Source organism: Camelus ferus, chromosome 6 (assembly GCF_009834535.1).
Source record: "Camelus ferus isolate YT-003-E chromosome 6, BCGSAC_Cfer_1.0, whole genome shotgun sequence".
Classification (NCBI taxonomy): Eukaryota; Metazoa; Chordata; class Mammalia; order Artiodactyla; family Camelidae; genus Camelus; species Camelus ferus.
In genome coordinates, this window is record NC_045701.1 from 11,191,819 (window position 1) to 11,214,579 (window position 22,761).

The 22,761-nt window shown below is 35.6% G+C and overlaps 1 protein-coding gene across 3 annotated transcripts in view; it reads left to right on the plus strand.

Moving 5' to 3' along the window:
* RFX7 (regulatory factor X7) overlaps window positions 1-22,761 on the plus strand; it is a 120,653-nt gene that overhangs the window by 39,982 nt on the left and 57,910 nt on the right. For all 3 annotated transcript variants that reach the window (XM_032481120.1, XM_032481121.1, XM_032481119.1), the window contains one exon: window positions 11,108-11,141. In XM_032481120.1, the coding sequence (XP_032337011.1) occupies window positions 11,108-11,141 (34 nt within the window). The remainder of the gene's footprint in view (window positions 1-11,107; window positions 11,142-22,761) is intronic.

Consider the following 22,761-nt stretch of genomic DNA (forward strand, 5'->3'; position numbering starts at 1 on the left):
GAATAAGACATGAAAGTCAAAATGACTCCTTGATCCATGGGCTGTAAAATGGTTACTGTGTCAGCAGGCATGAAAACAACATGAATCTGTGCATCTCCATCAGAGCTCTTGGGTGACCAAGTGCTTTGTTAATGAGCAGTAATATTTTGAAAGGAATTTTTTTTTTTTAGAGCGATAGCTCTCAATAGAGGGTATGAGATATTCAGTAAGCCTTGTTGTAAATAGATGTGCTGCCACCCAGGCATTGTTGTCCCATTTTTAGAGCACAGGCAAAGTAGATTTAGCATAATTCTTAAGGGACATTGGGTTTTCATAATGGTAAATTGAGCATTGGCTTCAACTTAAAAGTCACCAGCTGCATTAACTCCTAATGAGACAATCAGCTAGTCCTTTGAAGCTTTCAAGCCAGGTTTGACCTCTCCTGTCTAGTTATAAAAATCCTAGATGACATCTTCTTCCAATATAAGGCTGTTTCCTCTTGAAAATCTATTGTTTAGTGTAGCCACTTTCATTAATGATCTTAGCTAGATCTTCTGGATAAGCTTGCTGCAGTTTCTGTAATTAGTGCTTGCTGTGTTACTTTGCACTTATATGTTATGGAGAAGCCTTCTTTCCTTATACCTCATGAACCAACCTCTGTTAGCTTTAAACTTTTCTTCTGCAGCTTCCTCACTGCTCTCAGCCTTCATAGAATTGAAGAGCTTACCAGCCTTGCTCTGGATGAGACTTTGGCTAAAAAGAATGTTGTGACTAGTTTGATCGTCTTTCCAGACAAATAAAACTTTCTCCATATCAGCAATAAGGCTGTTTTGCTTTCTTTTCATTCATGTATTCACTGGAGTAACATTTTTAATTTCCTTCCAGATCTTTCCTTTGCATTCACAACTTGGCTAACTGTTAGGCACAAGAGGCCTTGCTTCTTTCTCACTTAGATTAATTGTTTCTAGCTCTTGATTTTAAGTGAAGGATATGGGACTCTTTCATTTGAGCATTTGTAGGCCATTGTAGGATTATTAAGTGGCCTAATTTCATTACTATGTCTTAAGGATTAGGGAGTCCTGAGAAGAAAGAGAGATGGGGGATTGGCTGGTCAGCAGAGCCATCAAAACACACACATGTTTTATTGATTAAGTTTGCTGACTTATATAGACACAGTCCATGGTGCCCTTCAACAAGTTTAGTGTGTGTCAGTACCTCATTCTTCTTTGTGGCTAAATAATATTCCACTGTGTGACTCTAATGCGTTTTGTTTATCCATTCATCTACTGATGGACATTTGGGTTTTTTTCACTTTTTGGTTTTTGTGAATAGTGCTTCTATGAATAGTTATATACAGGTGTTTTAATGCCTGTTTTCATTCCTTTGGGTATATACCTGGGATTTGAATTGCTGGATTGTATATATGGTAATTCTGTGTTTAACTGTTTGAGGAAATACCAAAGTTTTCCACAATAGTTATACCATATCACTCCCACCAGCAATGTATAATGATTACAATTTCTCCACATCCTCACCAACAGATTCCAGTTATATTTAAGACAGCTACTAAGTAAATGAATCAAAATGTCTAGATAGTGGGATTCAGGGTAGTTTCTGTTTTCTTTTTTATATTTCTCTGGCTATACCTTAACCTTTATAGAATTAGCCACTGTTACTATGGTTGTTTTTTAAAACGTGAAATTTTGTTTTGTTCTCATTTGAGCAAAGCAAAAGTAAATACTCATTATGGACAAGTGTAAGGTAAATATGTTTTATATGATGGATTGTGAGCTAAGTCATAATCCACACAAAGGATCTAAAGTCTTAATGTATTTTAACAGAATTATTTTTACAAGAGAAGAAGCTAGGAGCTTGATTTGTCTTGGCAGGACTAGAATGCAAAAGCTTGTTACTGTTAATACATTACACTGTACCTCCACTTTTACCTCAGATTTTCTGTAGGTGAAGTCTAGTATCTAGTATTCACAGCTCTCTATTTCTGTAGCACGAGAATTTTGAATCAAGTATATAGGAATTGTGAGTCACTCTGAATTCAGATTTGAGGACTCCAAATGTAGAAATAGCATTGAACTTTAGTATAGAGGCCAAACTGGTGTTGGAAGAGATGAGTGGGAGTTTTAGAATAATATTATCTGCATTAAACAGTTTATAAACAATTTGTTGAAACTGGGGAAACAGGTTCTGAAATGTTTCTAGCAAGCAAAGTCTCTAAGTGTTCTTTCAGGCATTCTGTTACTTACAATGTATTATATAATATGTATGTTTGGCCCATGACTGTTAATTTATTTATTGTATCATATCTAAGTCTAAAGAAAGGGAAATATTACAGGGTATTTTTGTGAAGTATTTCTGTGAGGTAAAGTACACTTAGATTAAGTTCATTTGTTTTTGTTTTTCTAAACACATACTTCCTAAATTTACTGTCTCTTTTGTGTAGTCCTAGGGGTAAAAAAGTTTTCCCCATCTTCCGCCTGTAGTTTGATTTAGGGAAAACAAATATGCTTTCTCAAACTGTATCTCTCTCCCTTAAATTTTTATATGCTCTCCTTGCCGGTGTGTTTTCCCCTTTTTCATACTCCATTGATCATTTATTAAGCTTTACTTTAGAATATTTTGGTGATCTGACTTGATATACAAAGCTTGAATGAAAAGATTTAGAAGATTCATGATTAGCATGCTTCATAAATTCAGTAGTTATGATAGCACAGCAAAATTATGGCCTTGATATTTTATTTAAGTCTAATACCAAAATACTATTAAAATGTTTACAGAAGTAATATTTTTTGGAAAAAACCAATGAGACCAAAAGTTTAATGCATATCAAGTATAATCTATTATCAACAATTTAGATGTCAAAGAACTTACAAAAATATTTTAAATATACATTATCATTTGAACATAAGTTATTTGCAGGTAAAATCAACAAAATAGTTTTATTTAAAACGAAAATTAATAACACTTGAACAATGAAATATTAAAAAGTCAAATATTATCTGTCTTTTTAAAAGTATAGGCTCAAATGTGCATCAGTGGTTCATTATCGAATGATGACTATATTTTTGTGCATATTTTTCCTGCTGCTGAAGAAGTTTTCTTAAACTTAAGTAGTCGAAAATGGTGAAAAAATTGTTAATTCCAAATATATCAATAGATAATCTCATTTCTTATTTGATAGCTTTGAGATTTTTCATTTAAATTTTATATATTTAATTTTCATTTTTGATTGAAGTTCTATGCTAATAGTTTGAGTCAACAGGTGTTAGACGCTAAGAACCACAGTACCTCAACCGCTAACTTATTGCCTATTAGAGAGGAAAGCCAGGTGGATTAAACATCTCCTGTCTCTTTTACTATCTTAACTCCTTCTAGCAACTCATATCAGTCCACTGGAAACCACAGGGGAAGGAAGCCATATAGATACAATGCACAAAGGCCAGCCTCCTTTTGCAAAGGGTGGGAAGTGGATCTGGTAGGACAAACAGAAGAAATTTAGCCCAATAGCTTTGATTTCTAAGACACCACTTTTTTTTTTACCTTTGTAAGGATTAATTTTTTTTTTCCTTCTTGCATGGTCTTATTTCTTCCAAGTGGGGACTTCCTGCCCCCCTTTTAAGGGGAATGATGTCTTCCATACCAGAGATTTTCCCCAATTGTATACCAGTCTGAGTATCTTTTAAGAGTAAGGCACAAAAAGCTGATACAAAGGTCTTTGCAGATAGATGGGGCTTCTGCTTTCTGATTCACTAGGTCTAGAGTGAGACCTACAGATGTGCATTTCTAACTATTCCCAGGCGTTGCTAGTCCAAGAGTCATACTTTAAGAATCACTTTATTAGGGAATGCTCTTGAGACTCCTATCTATGAAGGAATTGTTAGGAAGCAGAGTGTTAAGCTATTGCAGAGAGTTCTGAAGCTGGAATGACCTATCAGGGTTTTCTCAGTTTGGGACAAAGAGCTGGGCCTTGGTTGCCCCCATGTTGATCAGCCTCTGGATGTGGACTGTCCCTGGAAGGAGATGTGTCCTTGGGGAGTGCAGTTTTCTTCAGCATAGCTGTCCCCATAGGGGAGTGACAACTGAGGACTTTCTGCTGGAAGCACTCCCACAGTCCGCCTTTCCCAAAAAGAGGAAATGGGGCAGTATATTACAGAGTCCATACATGTTCCTTCCCAGTCAGCCTTGTGCCACCCCCATCCCAAGACAGCCACTTTTGCTAATTTTTCTTTCACCTTGGATTAATTTTGCCTATTCTAGAATGTCATATAAATGGAATAAACTTTTCTGGGTAGTGTCTTTGGCTCAGTGTAATGTCCGTTAGATTCATCTGTGTTCTTCCATGTGTCAGAAGTTGTTGTTACTGTTTTTATTGCTGAGTAGTATTCCATTGCATAATATACCACATTGTTTATCCATTCTTATATTGACTGCCACCAGGATTGTTTCCAGTTTGGGCCCATTTTGACTAAAGATTCTGTGAACATTCTTGTACAAGTCTGTTTTGTGGACACACATATTTATTTCTTTAGGGTAAATACCTAGATATAGAATTGCTGTGTTATAGAATATGTTCATATTTAACTACTAACTTTTTCCGAAGTGGGTTTACTTTTTATATTTCCACCAGAAATGACAGCTGTGATTGCTCCAAATCTTTGCCAACTTCTGCTGTTTTCAGTGTTTCTAATTTTAGCCATCCTTGTGAATATATTAGTATATCATTGTGATTTTAATTTGCATTTCCTCGGTGACTAATGATATTGAGCATCTTTTCATTTGCTTATTGGACATTTGTATATCCTTTCTTTGTGAACTATATTCTAGTTGCTTTCTCACTTATTAATTTGCTTATCTGTCTTTATTACTGAATTCGAGGAATTCATTGTATATTCTGAGCATGAGTCTTTCATCAGATACATGTTTTGCAAATATTTTCTTTTGGTTGGTAGTTTGTTTTTTAATGTCTTTTGGTGAGCAGAAGTTGATTTTCATTTTGATGAAGTATAATTTTTTAATGGTTATTACTTCTGTATCCTAAGACATCTTTGTATATTTTCAGATCATGATGTTCTCCTATAATTTCTCCTACACACTTTGTAATTTGAACTTTTGTGGCTAATTTTATGATTCAACTCAAATTTTTCTATAGAGTCAGGTATGTTCAATAGTATATATATATGTATATATACTCCATCAACCTTTGTTAAAAGAATTTTCCTTTATCTTTTACTACTGTATTGTTTTTATTTTATTTTTTGGCAACATAGAGGGATTAGGTTCATTTATTTTTAGTGGAGGTATTGGTGACTGAACCCAGGACCTCATGCCTGCTAAACATGCGCTCTACTGCTTGAGCTATAACCTCCCTCCTTTTCCTTTATCTTTTGAATTGCTTTGATACTCCTGTTGTAGATCAGTTGACTATATAGAAGTCAGCTATCATTCATACCACTGTTTTACTATATGTAATGTTACTTTACCCTGGCTGCCTTTAAGATTTGCTTTTCTTCTTTGTGTTTTCATTGGACTATTATGTGTCTCTGTGATTTTCTTTATAATTCTCTTGCCTGAAATTTCTTCAGCTTCTTGGATATGTAAGTTTGTGTTTTTCACAAAATTGGGGGAGATTTTGGCCATTATCAGATATTTTTCTGTCTTATTATCTTCTCCAATTGTATCTAGGTAGATCACTTGATATTGTACTGTGCATCTCTGAAGCTGTTTATTATTTTGAAAACTTTTTTCTTTTTCCTTTAGAATCAGTAAGATGTATTGATTTATTTACCATTTTAGTGACCCTGTTTCTGCTATATCTAATCTCCTTTAACATGTTGATTGCCCACTGTGGATTGGGTGCCTCTGAGGAAACACACTTGTCACCCAGATTTGGGTGACGTGGCAATCAACGTGTTAAGGTAATCCAATGAATTTTTCACTTCAGATGTTGTCCTTGTTAGTTTGAGAGTTTCCATTTGGGTCTTCCATTTGGTTCCGTTTCTCAGCTGAGATTCCCTTCATGTGTACATTTTTATGACCATATTTTCCTTTAAATACTTGAACAAATTTACAGTACTTGTTTTGAAGTCCTTGTCTGCTAATTCTGATGTTTTGATCATTCGGAATTTGGTTTCTATGAGATGCTTTTTTCCTTGACTTTTGGTCTCTTTTTCCTTTTTCCTTCTGATAAATTTTGCTTATGTAATGGGTACTGTGGGTGATACCTTGTAGACTTTGGATTCTGTTATTGTTCTCTGATAGAGTGTTTTTTTGTTCTGTTTTGTTTTGTTTTTTGTCCAGGTAGACAGTTAACAAGGCTGGATTCTAATGCCAGCATGATCTGTTCGATAGCAACAGAAGTCTCAACTCATACCCTTACACCTTTCAGCTGTTGCTTTTTACTGATAACCTTGAAGTTTTCCCCAAATGAAGGTCATCCAAATATTTGGGCATATTTTTTTACAGGAGTTTTGTGGCCCCATTTCTGGGATTCATCTTTCATTTTGCAGTGGCTCTGGAAGCCCCAGACTTTGTCCTCTGATTCCTCAGCAGACAAGAGGCAGATTTCTGCGTCAGTCCTGAGTGATTATTCCTGTGTGGGCAGATAAGTGCCCTCAGGCAACAGCCTTATAAATACAAATCCTACCCAGTGTAGGTCCTTCTTTTAGGATGAGTTCTCTCCAGTTGCTAGCTGCTTTTGGTCATTCTGTTTTACATTAATGTTTGTTTTGTATTTTGTCCGTAGTATATAGTTGTTATGTGTCGGAAAGTTTAACTATTCGAAGCAGAATGTTACAATATTGAAGCATTATTTTATTTTAAAGTTGAGTCAATCAAACATCCAATATTCAAGAAATATTTTAGGAAATTATAAAACATCCACTAAATGGAAAATTACAGTACATCATAGTAAATTTTGGAAACAGAACAAGGATGTCTGCTATCACAGCTAATCTTCACCATTACATTAGAGATTTGCCCACAGTAATTAGATAAGAAGGGCAGGGGGAAGAGACATAAAGAGTGGAAAGGAAGAAAAATATTTTAATTAATTATAAGTGAAATTACTATCTACAAGAGAATTTACATACTATTAGAACCAGTAAGAGTACAGGAAGGCTGCTGCGTATAAGATTAGTGTAGAAAACCAGTAGTTTTTCTGCACATTTAGCATGTACTTTAGCAAAAACCAATTAGAAAATATATTAAGAAGAAAAACATACAGGTTATGATACCATCTACAAGCTACCTAGAACTCTAACAACAGACATAGAGAAAATTACATGACATTTTAAGGACAGACAAGAATAAATTCAAATTATCACTCCCCCAGTTCAATCTGTAAACATTAGTACAGTTCAGTAAAAATCTTAGGAATTCTGTAACATTGGAAAAATGAAAAACTCGCCTGGAAATTAAAGATCGAAGAATTATGAAGGCTGTTCTGCAGATAGTCAAGGAGTGTCATCCAAATTCAGACCTGGTGTTGGCTCAGGTACAGACAAGTAGATTAATTATAAAACTGAGGAAAAGGTAGAAAGAGATTCAAGCATCTATGTAAAGTTGGCGTAACAAAATAAGGAACAGTTGGCTTGCCAGATGAGGGAGGGGAAATATATATATACACACACATACGTACATACATACATACACACACACATATGTATATATTTATATAAAATGCCAAATAAGAATAAGTTCTGATTAGAATAAAGATCAAAAAATTAACTTCAAAAATTTTAGGATGAAATACAGAATATCTTTAAAACTTTATTAGCTAGATCGGATTTCTTATAACAAACACAAATCATAAAGGAAAAATTAATAAATTTGACTAAATCAAAAATTTAAGCTTTAGAAAGATATCATTAAGAAATGTCATTAACAAAGTTAAGTGTATGTAACAAAGGATTAGTATCCAGAATGTATAAAGAACTACTACAATTTAATAAGAAATAAGAAATTAATAAGAGTTAATAAGTCACCTCCACTTAAAGATGGGCAGAAGACAAGAACTAGCAATTTATGGAGGAGAAAACCTATATGATCAAAAAACAGGTGAACAGGTACACAACAACTGCTAGTAATTGGGATTTAACAAATTAATTTTTTTTTTATTCATTAGAATGGCAACTTTTTAATATATGTATTACGTATATCAATAAATGTCATATGACATATATCTGGGGTTTTTTTCTTTGCACAAGGCAATAGGAAAATAGGGCCTGTCATATACTGCTGAGAGAAGTATAAATGTATACAAGTGCTTGAAAAAGGAATTCTGTGATATATAATAAAACTGAAAAGATGCATCCATGAATCCCAGAAAATAGACTTCTATATTTATAACTGAAAATTTTTTGCTTGTGTATACCAGGAATCATACAAAGATTTTTTTTGCAGCATTGTTTGTAGAAAAAAACAGCAAAGTACATCATTGGCTTTCAATAGAGGAATGGATGGATAAATTTGATCTAGTCATTCAGTGGAATAATTTTCAGCAGTTAAAATAAATGGACTTCATCTAAGTGTATCAACATGGAAAGATCTCAAAAACAATGTTGAGTAAAAAAAGACATTTGCAGAATATATACAATGTAATGGCATTGATGTAAACATTTAAAAGCCTCACCAAACAATAGTATATGCTGCTTGTAGATACTGTGTATATCTAATACAAGTATTGAAATATCAGCAGGGAAGGTTGTACATCAGATTAATGATGGTTGTCTTTGGGAATGTAGGGAGGTATGTGAGCCTGGACAGAGGAATAAAGGGGACGTAAAGGTCTTCTGTATATTCTGTTTGTGTTACGTATGAAGTAAAAGTAATCAATAGACTAGATTAGGTGATTGGTTTAAATCTAGCTTAGAAGTGCTCTCATTTTACTTTGTAAGTTAATTCTTTAAAAGGTTGTCTTTTATATATTCTTTTTAGAGATTTACCAAGTTGTTTGTGATAGAAAGACTTGGTCATCCTCTTTAGAAAGCCCGTAGAGCAGTGAGTTTCTGGTAGAAGGGGAATATTTAGATCTATGATTTGAGAAAAATTACATTTTCAATTTCATATGAATTTCTCTAAAAAGCCTTTCTAAAGTGGTCCCAGGTTTTCAGAGTTTTCTTCATATGGAGGACCGAATTTGTGTTTTACCAGTCATTCATTGAGCAGATTTTATTGAACATCTAACGTGTGCTAGATAATAGTAGAACAGTGAGCAAAACAGACAAACCCTGCTGTCCTGGAGGTTAAATCATAGTCAAGGAAGATAGCCAGTAAACAAATAAATTAATAAAAATAGACTCTTGGTAAGTACAATAATGGAAAGCAAAAAGCAGGGTAAGAGGGATAGAGAGTGATGGGGAGAGTATTTTACGTGAGGAAGTCAATCAGGGAAGAAGTGTCTGTAAAAGGTAAAATTGAGCCACATCGTGAAGAAAGTGAACAGATAAATTATGGGAGAAGCATCTTAGAGGCTGACAGAAGAGGCCAGTGCAAGGTCTTACTCCTGCCTTGAGAAGCAGCATGGAGGCCAGTGTGGCAGGTGGCAAATGAATGAAGAGTAGACTAGTATGGGATGAGATTAGAAAGATAGCAGAGGGCGAGTCATGCAGGGTTTTTTTTTGGCCATGATAAAGACAAAGAGCAAAGAACTAGTATCAGTCTGTATCACTCTAGACACTTGGTTGAGAATAGTCCACAGGGTTGGTGGTGGGGATGGAAAGATAGAAGCAGGGAGACCAGTGAGAAGGTTACTGTAGCACTTTAGAAAAGAAATGGTTATGGCTTAGATCAAGGTGATGAGAAATGATTGGATTCCTGATATATTACTTTTGAGCAGCAATTCTTAATCTATAGATTACCCTCTTATCTCAGGGAAACTATGGGAGTTATTAAGAAGAGAGAAAAACATCACACTTTAGCTGCTAATGAGTGAGAAGCTATACAAATGCTCAAAAGATTTAAAATCTCTAAAAATCTTCTATGGGATTATGAGAAGGGAATTTCAGTTCCTCTTAGCTAGAAGTATCATTTACTTTTCCTTTTAGTCATTCTGAACTTTGCAATTGAACTTAATCCAGTCATACTTTGTTCTTTGTTCAAAAATGAAATTTGAAATCTAAGTACAGGTATAAAGTTTTAGATTATTGATTGTATTAACTGAATTGAGATTTAAATATTCATTTTTATTTACTCTACAGACTAACTGTATAGCTATATACAAAAGAAAATAACCACTTTTTTCTTTCTTTACATTTACTTGGCTCTAGAACCTTTTATGGAAGATAATTTGGTTTGTAACATCTTTTAAGGATTGTACATAAACTGTCTGAACTTTGCATGATTTCATTGCATTTGCACTTTATGTTAAAATCCAAATGACAGTTCAATTGTTTTGTGCCAGGTTTATTTGTGTTTTATGTTAATAATTCAGTTACATTCAGTAGTTCAGTTAAATTGATACAGAGTGGCATTTCTGTGTTATTTATTTCTAAATGTAGTCTCCCTCTCCAATTTATTACCGTATTAGCTAATCTTTATTATTACTTTTACGTCTAGGGATTCCTTTCTTGGGTGTGTGTTGAGGGGTGTGTGAATGAGAGAGGACTAGAAAGAAAGGAAGGAAAGAGAGTCTACTTTGTAACAGGTCTCTAGAAATACAGATAACACTACCACATTATGGCCTTTAAATGCTAGTCAAATTGTCCAGAGTGACAAGCACACAGTAAAAATCATAACTCATTGTAAACTTTGTGTTCTATTTCTGTATGTAATAATGAATCTGTACTTTTATGTATCATTAAAACTTAATTGTTTATTCGAAACATCTGTTATAATGATACAGCATAACAATAAGGTGACTGTAATGGTGATCTCAAAAAATATTCTGATCATGCATGCTTCAGGACTGAATTTAGTACAATGAATGGGAAATAGATTTTTATTTTGCTTGTGAAAAATGCAGTGTTAGGTTATGATGCCTAATCTTAATAAGGAGTTTTACTGATTTCTTGCATAGTACAGATGACTAATTACCATGTCTGTTTGAGAATATTTCAATTATTTAATAAATGTATCATTCTTATTAACCTAACTTTCTTTTTTTTTTTTTTTTTAGCAAAACTATACAATCTAAAGTGGACTGCATTTTGGTAAGTAAAATAACTAATCTTAAAGTTCTATTGTAATAAGACTTTTCCGATTAAATTAACAAATATTATTTTTGAGTAAATATTTATTTTAAATATAACTCAATTTTAGTGAATAAAATTTGACGTTTAATTACAGCCCTAGATGTGAACTGGCTATAATCTATCTAAATACTTTCTTATAGTATCTCATCAATGATGAAATCATAACTTGAGGTAATTGCATGTTTTTGAAACTTACTGGCCTTTACTAAAGTTCACTTAAACATTTAATAAATTGGATGTATATTTTTCTGTTCTAATGTCTCAAATAATTTTTTAAAGAAAAAATTTAAGATGTTTTATGGGTTAGTTTTGTTGTGATAGCATATTTTTCATATTTGGGTTGCTAGACTTCAGGAATTAAAGACACAATAACAGCTTACATTTAGGTTAAACTTACAGACTCTAAGAATTTGTTTAATGAAAGCTTTTTAAAATACTTCATGGGTTAGTTGTAATATACTTTTCATGTTTTGAGTTGCTGGCTTTCAGGAGGTAAAGCCACAAAAATAGTTTAAGTTTAGATAGTATTTGTAGTTCTATAGATTTTTCTCAAAACATAAGGGAAGGAGTATGTGGCTACTGAGACTACTGGAATAGAAATTACTTCTTCCTTGAAATCCTTATTAATGGAGTACTTCCTCAGCATAGAGTACTCGGTGACTCCACACTGTCAGATCCCCACAGCGTCACTGCAGGTAGTCCTCTTTCTCTGCTTGTGGCATCAGAACTTTCTTATTCAGCTTTGGGTCCTCCCTGTAAGCTAATAACTTTTCTTGTTGGGAGGCAAGGTCAATAGTGTCTGGTGCTGAGATAGTATGTGATCTTATTAGGTTATAGCATTATTATTTGCTTCTAGGTAGGTGAATAAACAAGAATACTTACAGGAGAAGCGGTAATTTGATCAGTTCTTCTGTGTATTTCTAACCTAATAGTTAGGAAAGAGGACTTTGTGGGGATGTTTTCCCCTTTTCTTTTTGCTTACTCTTTATTGCCTTTTTTTTACTCTCTCTCAATAACCCTCTGAAGTAGATAATCTTGTTACCTCTCTTTTACAAATGAAGAAACTGATGCTTTTGTGTTTACTTCGAAAAATGACGATTGAACTTCTTCTGTCTGCCAGTGTTGGATATAAGGAATACAGAATTAAAAGGACATGTTTCCTTGTCTTCAAGAAATTAGGTCTATTAAAATATATTCAGTAGTGTTCTTAAGACCTAGGAAGGTGGTGATTGGGGATGGAGGGTTGACATTGCCAACCCCCACCCCCCAAGCATTCTCTGTCTCCCAACTCTCAAGAGTCTCATTGTTTTATCATTCAATAATTACTGCAAAGTTATTCTGTGCCAGACCCTGTTCTGGGTGTCAGATACAGTGGTAAACGAGACAGATACAGATCCTGTCTAAGACCACCTGGCTTTTTTTTTTTTTTTTTTTTTTTTTTTTTTTTCAGTATCTGAGATAATGTTGGAGTATTCAGTTTTTCCTCTTCATTGAGAAAATTGAGGCAGAAGACTGGTATAATTTATGAATTATGGCATTTATAAAATACTAAATAAAAACAAAAAGCTTTTTTTAATCTTTCAGGAGTTCAGAAATGTTTATACTTAGCATTTAAGTTTTAAAGTTATATGTGGTTGATAAACAAGTAGTAAGATCTCTATCCTCATTATCCTTAAGTTTTACTGAGTTAGACATTAAATGAATGGTAAAATAAATAAGCGTTAAAACTTCAGATAAAGATAAATGCTGCTACAAAATTTTTAAAAGACAAAAGGAGACAACTGATGGTGAGTAGGGTAACCTTAGATTGGGTGATTAGGAAGTCTGTTTGAGGAAATAACATTTGAGAGGAGACCTGAATAGAAAGCCAGTTTTATGAGATGATCTACCTGTGACACAAACTAGACAAAGGAAACAGTAAGTACAAAAATTCTGAAGCAGGAATGAGTCTGGGACATTTGAAGACTCCACAGAACCTAGTGTGCTGGAACTAATGGAGGAAGGGGAGGATGATAGGAAGAAAGTTCAGATAGGACTTATTTAGGTGTGGCAAATAGTATGGATTTCATTCACTGCATGGAAAGTCAATTGAAGGGTTTTAAGTAGGAGAATAGTGTGATCTAGATTTTCTTTTCAATACCCTAGCTGTTGCTGGAAAATGGGCTTATAGAGGGTTAAGAGTAGAAGCAGGAAACCAGTTAGACTGTCCAAATGGGAATTCAAGGCTCTCAGATAATGGCAGTGGAAGACGAGGAAAAAAAATAGATGGATTCAAGGCATATTTTGGATATAAAGCCAGTGGGCCTTGCTTGCTGATGTATTGAATGTGGAGGGAGAAACAGGAATTAAGAATGATTCCTTTTGGCCTAAAGGATTTCCTTCAGTATTTCTTATAAAGGCAGATTTGCTCATAATGCATTCTCTTGATCTGTATTTTTTTGTGAATGTCTTTATTTTGCCATCAGTTTTGAAAGATAGTTTTGCTAGATACAGAATTCTTGGTTAACAGGTTTTTGCCTGTTTTTCATTTCTGAATGTGTTATTCTGCTGCCTCTGGCCTTTATTGTTTCTGATGAGAAGACAGTCATTAATCATGTTGTTTTCTGGTACATGATGCCATCAAGTTTGATTCATAAATTCATTCACTTCTTTGTTTGCTCACCCACCTACTCTTGCTTTCAACATTTTAACAATTATATATGTAAGTATGGGTCACTTTGTGTTTATCCTGCTTTGGGTTTGCTGAGTTTGCATATGTAGATTAATCTGATTTGGGAAGTTTTTAGCCATTATTTCTTTAAATACTTTTCCTCTCCCTTGGATTCCCCTCTCTTTAGGAAGCTACCATTATACATATATTGAAATGATTGCTCTTGTCCCTCCAGTCCCTGAAGCTTTATTTTTTTATGATTATGTTTTTCTGTGTTCTAGTTTCTCTATTTTTATTAAGATTCCCTATTATTTGATTCATTGTCATTATGTTTTCCTTTTTATGTTTAAACACAGACAGCATCATTCTGGCAGCACTACTATCCATGTGGGATAGGTCATGAGAGCAGCCCCAGGCAAAAGTGTTTCTTATGTACTTGAAAAGAGTGTATATTCTACTGTCTTTGGATGGACTGCTCTTTATAAGTATATATATATAATATGTGTATGTATATATATACACTTATAAATACATAAATACTTACAGATATATATATATATATATGTGTGTGTGTATAAATAAATAAATTAGGTCCAGTTGGTTATTGTTTTTCAAGAGATATTTATCCTTAGTGATTTTCTTTTACTTGTTATTTCAGTTACTGAGAATGATACTAAAATCTCATACTTGTGATTGTGAATGTTTTTTCTCTCTGATCCTGTCAGTTTTTGCTTCATGTATTGAAGCTGTTAATAGGAACATAAATATTTAGGATTGTTATTTCTTCTTCATGAATTGATTCTTCATTATTATGATATTTCTGTTTTTATCTCTGGTAACATTTGTTGCTTTCAAGTCTGCTTTGTCTGATATTACCTCTGCCCCCTCCATCTTTCTTATAATTAATGTTTGTGTGCCATATCTTTTTTCATCCTTTTACTTTTAAACAGTCTGAGTCTTTAAAGTGTTTTGTTGTTGTTGTTGCTGCTGTTACCATCATGTTTGTGTCTTTCTTAACCAGTCTGACAAGCTTTGTCTTGTAATCACCTGTATGATTGAGTGTATTACACCATTTTGCTACTTATCTTCTTGTAGTGTAGGTCTACTACTGATTAATTCTCCCAGGGTTACTTTATATTAAAAAAGCCTTTAACTTCCCTTCATTTACAAAGGGTATTTTCACTGAGTATAGAATTCCAGATAATTTTTCTTTCATCGTTTTTGCAGTGTAGATCCACTTCTGTCCTAAACTCACTTCTTTTTCTCCAGTTGTCAGCAGATGATCTCAGCTCCTCCTTCTCTGAGGAAATGGTCAGATGCAGTGTAGGCATTACACACAATTAAAACCACTTCTTATTCTCAACTTGGTAGTTTCTCACTTCTGTATGTTGTCTTCCTTCCCTTTCTCCCAGCAGAAGAAATATCTTTCTGCTTATCTGAAGGTTGGTCTCCTCCATCTAGGCCCCGAATCCCATCTCCTCCTGTCTCAGAATTCACTACATTTATTCTCTTCCTCTTGTGATTTTGTTCTCTCATTTTCTACTGGCCTTTTCCCATTAATGGTTAAGTGCTTAATTTTTTCCATCTATTAAAAAAAAAAATACTTCCTGAAACCCACAACCTTTCTTTAGCTACCACTCTGTCTTCCTCCTTTCTCTTGGAAGAAGAAAGTCAAAAAAGTTCAGTCAAAGTGTTGATTGAATTCAGTCTCTTGCCTCACCTTCAATTCATTCTTCAACCCCAGTAACAAGTCTTCTCTTAAAAACCACTCCTCTGAAACTTGTGTTTATCAAGGATGTCATGACCTCTTGTTGCTAAAAATAATGAACAGTCTCAGACCCTAACCTGACAACCCTTTTTCAGTTGACTCTATTGACATTTCTCTTACTCACCCCTCTTCCTTGTTTAGTTCATTTTTGTTCTTTTAAGGCCTTAGATACCACACTATCCTGATTTTCCTGTTACATCTTACGCTGTTTTTTCCCAGTTGCTTTAGGGCCCTCTATTCCTTGACCTAAGTCCTCTGCATTCTGTCTACATTTGCCCATGGTGATCTCATCTACTTTGATAGTTTCAGTTAATCTCAGTACACTGATGATTCCTAATTATACATCCCCAGCTTAAGCTCCAGACCCATATAGGCCACTGTTATCAGCTGACCAGTTTTACTAAGATGCCTCATAGGCATTTCAAACTCAGCTTCTCTAGAACCAGTCTTACTGTATCATATTCCAAATTCTGAACCTAGTTCTTTTTGTTTCCTATTGCTCCTATAACAAAGTATCATAAATGTAGTGGCTTAAAACCACAAAAATATATTATCTTGTAGTTCTGTAGTTCAGCAGTCTGACACAGGACTCACAGGTAAAATGAAGGTGTCGGGAGGGCTGTGTTCCTTTTGGAGGCTCTAGGGGAGAATCTGTTTCCTTGCCTTTCCTAGCCTTCAGTGGCTATGTCTTCAAAGCCAGCAAAGGCTACTCAAGTCCTTCTTACACTGGAGTGCCCTGACACGTCTCTTTTTTGTGGTCAGAATTCCCTCAGCTTCCCTCTTATCAGGACACTTGTGATTACATTGGGCCTACTAGCAATCCAGGATAATCTCCCTGTCTCAAAGTCCTTAATTTAATCACATATACAAAGTCCCCTTTGCCATGTAAGGTAACAGATTCACAGGTTGTGGGGATTAGAGGATTAGGACATGAGCATCTTGGAGGACTACTATTCTTTCTACTGTATTGTCTTAGTGAATGTGCTCATTCATCCAACCTAAAAACCGGGTAGTCATTCTTGTTTTTATCTTCTTTCTCACCTTCCTCACATCTAGTCAGTCACCAAGTCCCATCAGTTCTGCCTTCGTAATGGCTCCATTTTTGTCGGTCCCTACTGCTACTGCGTTAATCCAGATCACTGTACTTGTTGTAAATACTGCAACTATTTTTCCGTTTCTCATCTTTCCCCTTTCATTCCATTTTTCACAGCATCATCACGATCGTCTTTATAAAGTGTGAATCTGTTTATTTTATACCCTTGCTAAAGACCTTTCACTGTCTCCCTATTGTTCTTTCTTAAGGTATTGAAGACCCTTTGTACTTAGACTTTACTTTTCTTGTTTGACCTCATCTTTTTCTACTCAGTCCACAGACTATCCGCAAGCTATAGTTTACGGTTGTGGAGTAAGAGAAGGGAATATACACTCTCTCAGTCTAGAACAGCAATGTCCACTAGAACATTCCACTGTGGTAGAAATTGTCCTATATACGCACTGTTCAATACGGGAGCCCCTAGACACATGGAGCTATTTGTTAAGCACTTGAAATGTGGCTAGTATGACTGAGAACCTGAACTTTTAATTTAATTTAATTTTAATTAGTTTTAAGTTAAGTGGCCCAAAGTGGCTAGTGGCAACCTTTTTGAATAGTGCAGGTCCAGAACAGTGGTCCTTAACTGGAGACAGTTTTGCACCCCAGGGAACACTTGACAGTGTTTGGAGACATACTTGTTTTTCACACTCAGACTTCTCCAGCATTGAGTGGGTAGAGGACGAGTATGCAGTTTAAACATCCTACAAACACAGGATATCACCTCGTAACAGACTTAACAGCCCAAATTTTTTAATAGTGTTAAAGTTGAGAACTCTGGTCTAGACTATCCTCTCCACCTTTTTTTTTTTCTGCTATACCTAGTTATGTTGTTAAGATTTGTCGTAGATGCCACCCGCCTTTGGAAAGTTGTTTGTGGTTTTTCAGGTCTGAGTCTGATACATCTTCTGTCCTATACCATGCTTACCTTTATTTGTATCATGTAGTCACCTCTGTGATAATCATAATTAGCATTATTTGTTCTTGGCTTCTTGAGTGTAGGACCATATTCACTGGAATATCCCCAGGTGCATGCCAGGTGATCAATAAATATTTGTTAAATGTATGAATGAGTATAATCTAATAAATCAATTATTAAACATATTACAATTTAAAATATAAAGAAGTGTTGCCACCTTCAGTTCAGACCTTTTAGAGACCATACACTTGTTAAAATATTTGAATTAATTTGTTGGAATTACTTCACAGTTTGCTTGTAAGGACAGAAGCTTGTCTTATTCCTTTAGAGGGAAAGACCTCCCCCCCTCCCGGCATTGTCCTCTTCTCTGCTGTTCTACTTGGCTTAGTAGTCCTCTTCCTTCCACACTAGCCTGGGAGATAACCAGCTCTCATCCCCAGATCACAGATGGGGAACTAAAACTTTGTTGCATGGATTCAGGAAGAATTTGAGCAAGTGAAGTGGGACAAATAGGTCAGAAACTATGGGAAACTGGCAGTATAACGGAATGGCCCAGATCTGAAGTTGTAGAATGACACAGACCTGAGTTTGAATCTTTGCCCACCACAATTGCCATTATTGTCTGATTTTGGACAGTTTTGACCTACTTTAGTTATGTTTTTTAAAAAAATGATAGTAATAGTGTCTAACCCACTAAATTGCTGTAAATAGTAAGTGAGATAATTACAGGCACACCTCAGATACTGAGGGTTTGGTTCCAGACCACTGCAGTAAAGTGAACATCGCAGTAAGGCAAGTCACACAAATGTTTTGGTTTCCTAGGGCACGTAAAAGTTATCTTTACACTCTACTGTAGTCTATTAAGTGTGCCGTAGCATTATATCTTTTAAAAAATGTACATACCTTAATTTAAAAATACTTTGTTGATTTAAAAAGTACTAATCATCATCTCAGCCTTCAGCAAGTCATAGCAGTAATATCAATCACTGATCACAGATCACCATAACAAATATAATAATGTTGATAAAGTTTGAAACACTATGAGAATTACCAAAACGCGACACAGAGGTAAGAAGTGAGCAAACAGTATTGGAAAAATGGTGCCAGTAGACTTGTTCAGTGCAGGGCTGCCGTGGTCCTTCAGTTGGTAAGAAACACAGTGTCTGTGAAGCACGACCAAGGGAAGCTCAGTAAAACCGGGTGTGCCTGCAGTGTGAACACAGGGCCTGGCACAGTCAGCACACGTGGTGGCTTCAGTTGAGGGGGTTGTGTGTGTATAAATTGATAACGTTGCTCTGACTGACTTAACTGCCATCAATTTATGTTTCTGGCAGTCTAAACATTAGGCAGGGATCACATTTTCCGTTCATCATCCCAGAACTTACTGTTTAAGAATGAATGCTTACCATATGGAACCACTGAGGGGAGAGTACTGACTCCCTCCAGCATAGAGAGTGGAAGATAGAGAAGCTGGGGATCACCTGGCTGAAGCTGTCCAAGAAGCCAGAAGGTACATATTGTGGAACAGCTGCCAGTGTCAACACTCCATGCTGCCTCCCCCTCCAGGCCTTTGGAGATGCTGTTTCCTCTGCCAGCTGTGCCCTTCTCAGATTTCCTTCACTTGGAAAACTCCTGCTCCTTTTGGACTTGACTCAGAAACCTTTTTGGAAAGCTTGTTTATCTACTAGGAATGCTTTCAGCTGCAGATAACAGAAAACCGCAACTATTGGTGGCTTAAAGAAATAAGAGTTTGTGTCATCTAACAAGTCCAAAGTTAGGCATTCAAGAGTGGTGCAGTAACTCAGCAACGTCACTGGAGTCCTAGGCTCTTTCTTTTTTGCTTGTCATCTTTTGTCCTGTCACATCATTGAAGGCTGCTGCACTTCTGTGTGCCTTCTATCCAAATACTAAGGCAGGAAGAAGGGAGGGCGGCAAAAGGACTTTCTTCTCGGGAAGCCCTGTCTTTATTTTCAGGACAGCTACTTCTAGTCCCAAAACCCACCTCAGGGACTTCAACCTCCAGGGGTGCCCCTAGCTGCAAGGGAAACAAGGGTAGAATATTTTGTTTTCTAGCCTCTCTACCAGAGGAAGACAATGAAGAAGGTGTTTAGCAGTATACATATGAGTCCAGCCTATCTGCTGTACCTTCTCATGTTAAGGACTCCTGCTTTCATGCACCTTGCAAAAAACTTTATACCCATATTTAAGTGCTTACCATATGGTATGGTAATTAGCAGATTAATTTGTTTTCTTCCCCAGAAATAAGCTTTTGGTAATATAGACTGTGTCTTATGGTCTTTGTATCCCCAGTGCTTAGTTCAGTGTCTAGTTCATGGAAGATACTCAGTAAATATTTGCAGAATGATTATCCACAAATAGTAATTATCAAAAAGAATGTATAATATGCCTATAACGCCCTCAAAACAGAGTTTCTTTGTACTTGTCATTATTACTATTAGCATTTATTAAGTATTTATTACCATGTGCCATTTAAGTGCTTTACATATTTTATCATTCAGTCCTCATAATTTGCCTATGAGGTTAATCTGTTATCATCCTCATTTTACAAATGAAGAAACAGGCTCAGACAGGTTAAGTAACTTACTCAAGTCATAAAACTTACTAATTCGCAGAATTAGGCTTTTAATACAGATAGTCTTTCTCCAGAGCCAGACTTTTAAAAACTGTGATATATATATATCCTTTTTAAGTGTCTTAAATACGAGGTTATTATATATGAATTTCAAAAAAATTCTGCTACTTCTTCTTATAAGTTAAGAAATATTCCTAAAAGTAATTATCCACTTTGAAAAGAAATCTGAAAAGAAAAAATTAAAAGCTACCCTCATTATCTTTTTTCGGTAGTCAATATTTCTAAATGCAGTCTCTTTTTTGCAGGCAGGTTTCTTGAATGCCATTTAAAAAACATAATATGCTCTCTAAAACGAAAGAGCTAAAGTGATTTTAGTTGTTTGAATTGATTACAGTTGTGAAGACTATGGGACTACGAAAGACACTAGAAGTGAAGAACATAAAATTGTATCTGTCCTATTTTTAGAGCCTAGTATTTTCCTTGCTTATCAGCAAAGACAAATGAAAATATTTTTAGTAACATAATTGTGAGTAAAGTTTTTTAATGTTTTAATGCAACAGTTGATTTTTACTTAATTTGAATAATTATCAATGTGACTGAAACTAAATTTCTCATGAGTTGGAACAGTTTTAGATCTATAATATTGTAGATTTGTAGAGCTGATCCAGTTATATTTTTCGTAACCAGTTTGACAGTCAAGGCAAAATCTTGCTGTTGACATACTCAACCTCAGAGGATCAGGTAGGCCTCAGCAGAGTTTGAAAGCTGCTCATTCCGTATTACTTATTCCCCTTATTTAGTTCAGTTAAATTGGACTCCATGAAAGCTATAGCAATCTTAACGCGTGAGAGAAATAATCCTGAATGTCTGGAGCAGAAAAGGCCGGGTTTGGTGAGAGTCACCACAGAAAGAGAGGAAGTAATAGTTTTTGTTTCCCAGAATACGGTCCTTGGAAGAATATTTCCATAGGGTGTTAATATGTTATGCAGAAAAGTTCCTAAAGTCAAATATGTTTCATGAACTCTGGGTTCAACAGTATCTTAAGAGCTGTTATTAAAATGTTGCTGTATATTGTGAATCTTAACAAATACTCACTATGTTCCAGACTTTCTTCCCTCATAAAAGTTCTCATGAAACTGGTGTTCAAAGGAAGGCCCACTATTTGGGGAGTGTTCAGTAAAATTGATAGGCCAAGTTTCTACACTAGAAAGAGAAATTATTTCCCATGTTACCATTTGGAACTATAAGGATATTGAGAACTTCCTGTTTATCTTACTGTGTATTAGGTGTGTATTGCCACCAGGAAGCAATCTTCCCACCAGTTCTAATGTTCAGGTCCCCTAAATTGATTAGTTATGCCTTGAAGTTATTAAACTAACAAAAGATAAAAAAGGCGGGGGGGAAGACCATATATTTTGGTTCCCATTAGGAAAAGCCAATGTCATTATTAAAAGAGGTAACATTCAGCTTGTCAGCAAATCAGCTGAAAGCCAGAGAAAAATGTTTCTATCATGCACTAGGCAATTCAGCAAGGATCCTAATAAGATTATAGAGATAAGAGGAGACAGTCTTTGTTTACTTTCTTCCTTTCAACTGGAGAGGTTGAAGGCTTAAAAGGTGGAATAAGGGAGGCTGAGTACAGCTCACCCTTGGACAACACAATTTTGGACTGCTTGGGTCCACTTATATGCAGATTTCTTTTGCTAAATACCATGCTACAGCACTGCATGATCTGTGGTTGGCTGAATCCCCAAATGTGACTGCAATATGGAGGGCCAACTGTGAAGTTACACTCAGATTTTCAAATGGGGAGGGTAGGCTTCCTCAGCCCCCATGTTCAAGGGTCAGTTTATTTTAAATCCATCTAAATCCATACTTTAAACCTCTTAGGCAGAGCATACTGCCTTACTTCTAGGGCTCTCTAACTGACCAGTATTCTAAGAGGACTCCTATGTATCGCCAGCTACTTCGAGGTTTAAAAAATGAAGTATTGGCCTTTTTTGGTGACCTCACACAGCCTAATAAAGCATCTGCTTTACAGAGCATGTTATGCTCTGTGCCGGGAAGGCCAGGTAAACTCACCTGGGTGAAAATTGAACATGTTTAATGAGTTCCTTGCCATAAATGAGTCTAAAGGCTTCCTGACTGAAGTCCACTCTACCGGGAGAGGGCTTATGCATGAGAGTTGACCAAAGGAGGGCTTTCTAGGATTACGATTGGGAGAGAGAAGTTGAAAGTGATGTGTGGTTGCCAGAATGCCTATTCCTTCTGGAGGGGCTAGACGCCATCACTCAGACTCTTCAGTAGTGAGGCAGGTTTCCTCTAGGGGAGAGCTCCCCATAGGGTCCTCTTGCACAGGAGTACAGTAGAAACTTGAATGGGTGAAACTGTGTTGGATCAATAGTCAGTATATCTTGGGTTCTGAGTGCCGATTAAAGAATCCTTCAGCTCTCTGCCTCCCACCCATGCTGGACTGGTATTTGTCCTTCACAGGGAAATGAACAAAAATTAACAGTCTGTGTTCTTTAAAAACTTTCCTCCTGTAATGGACACCAAAG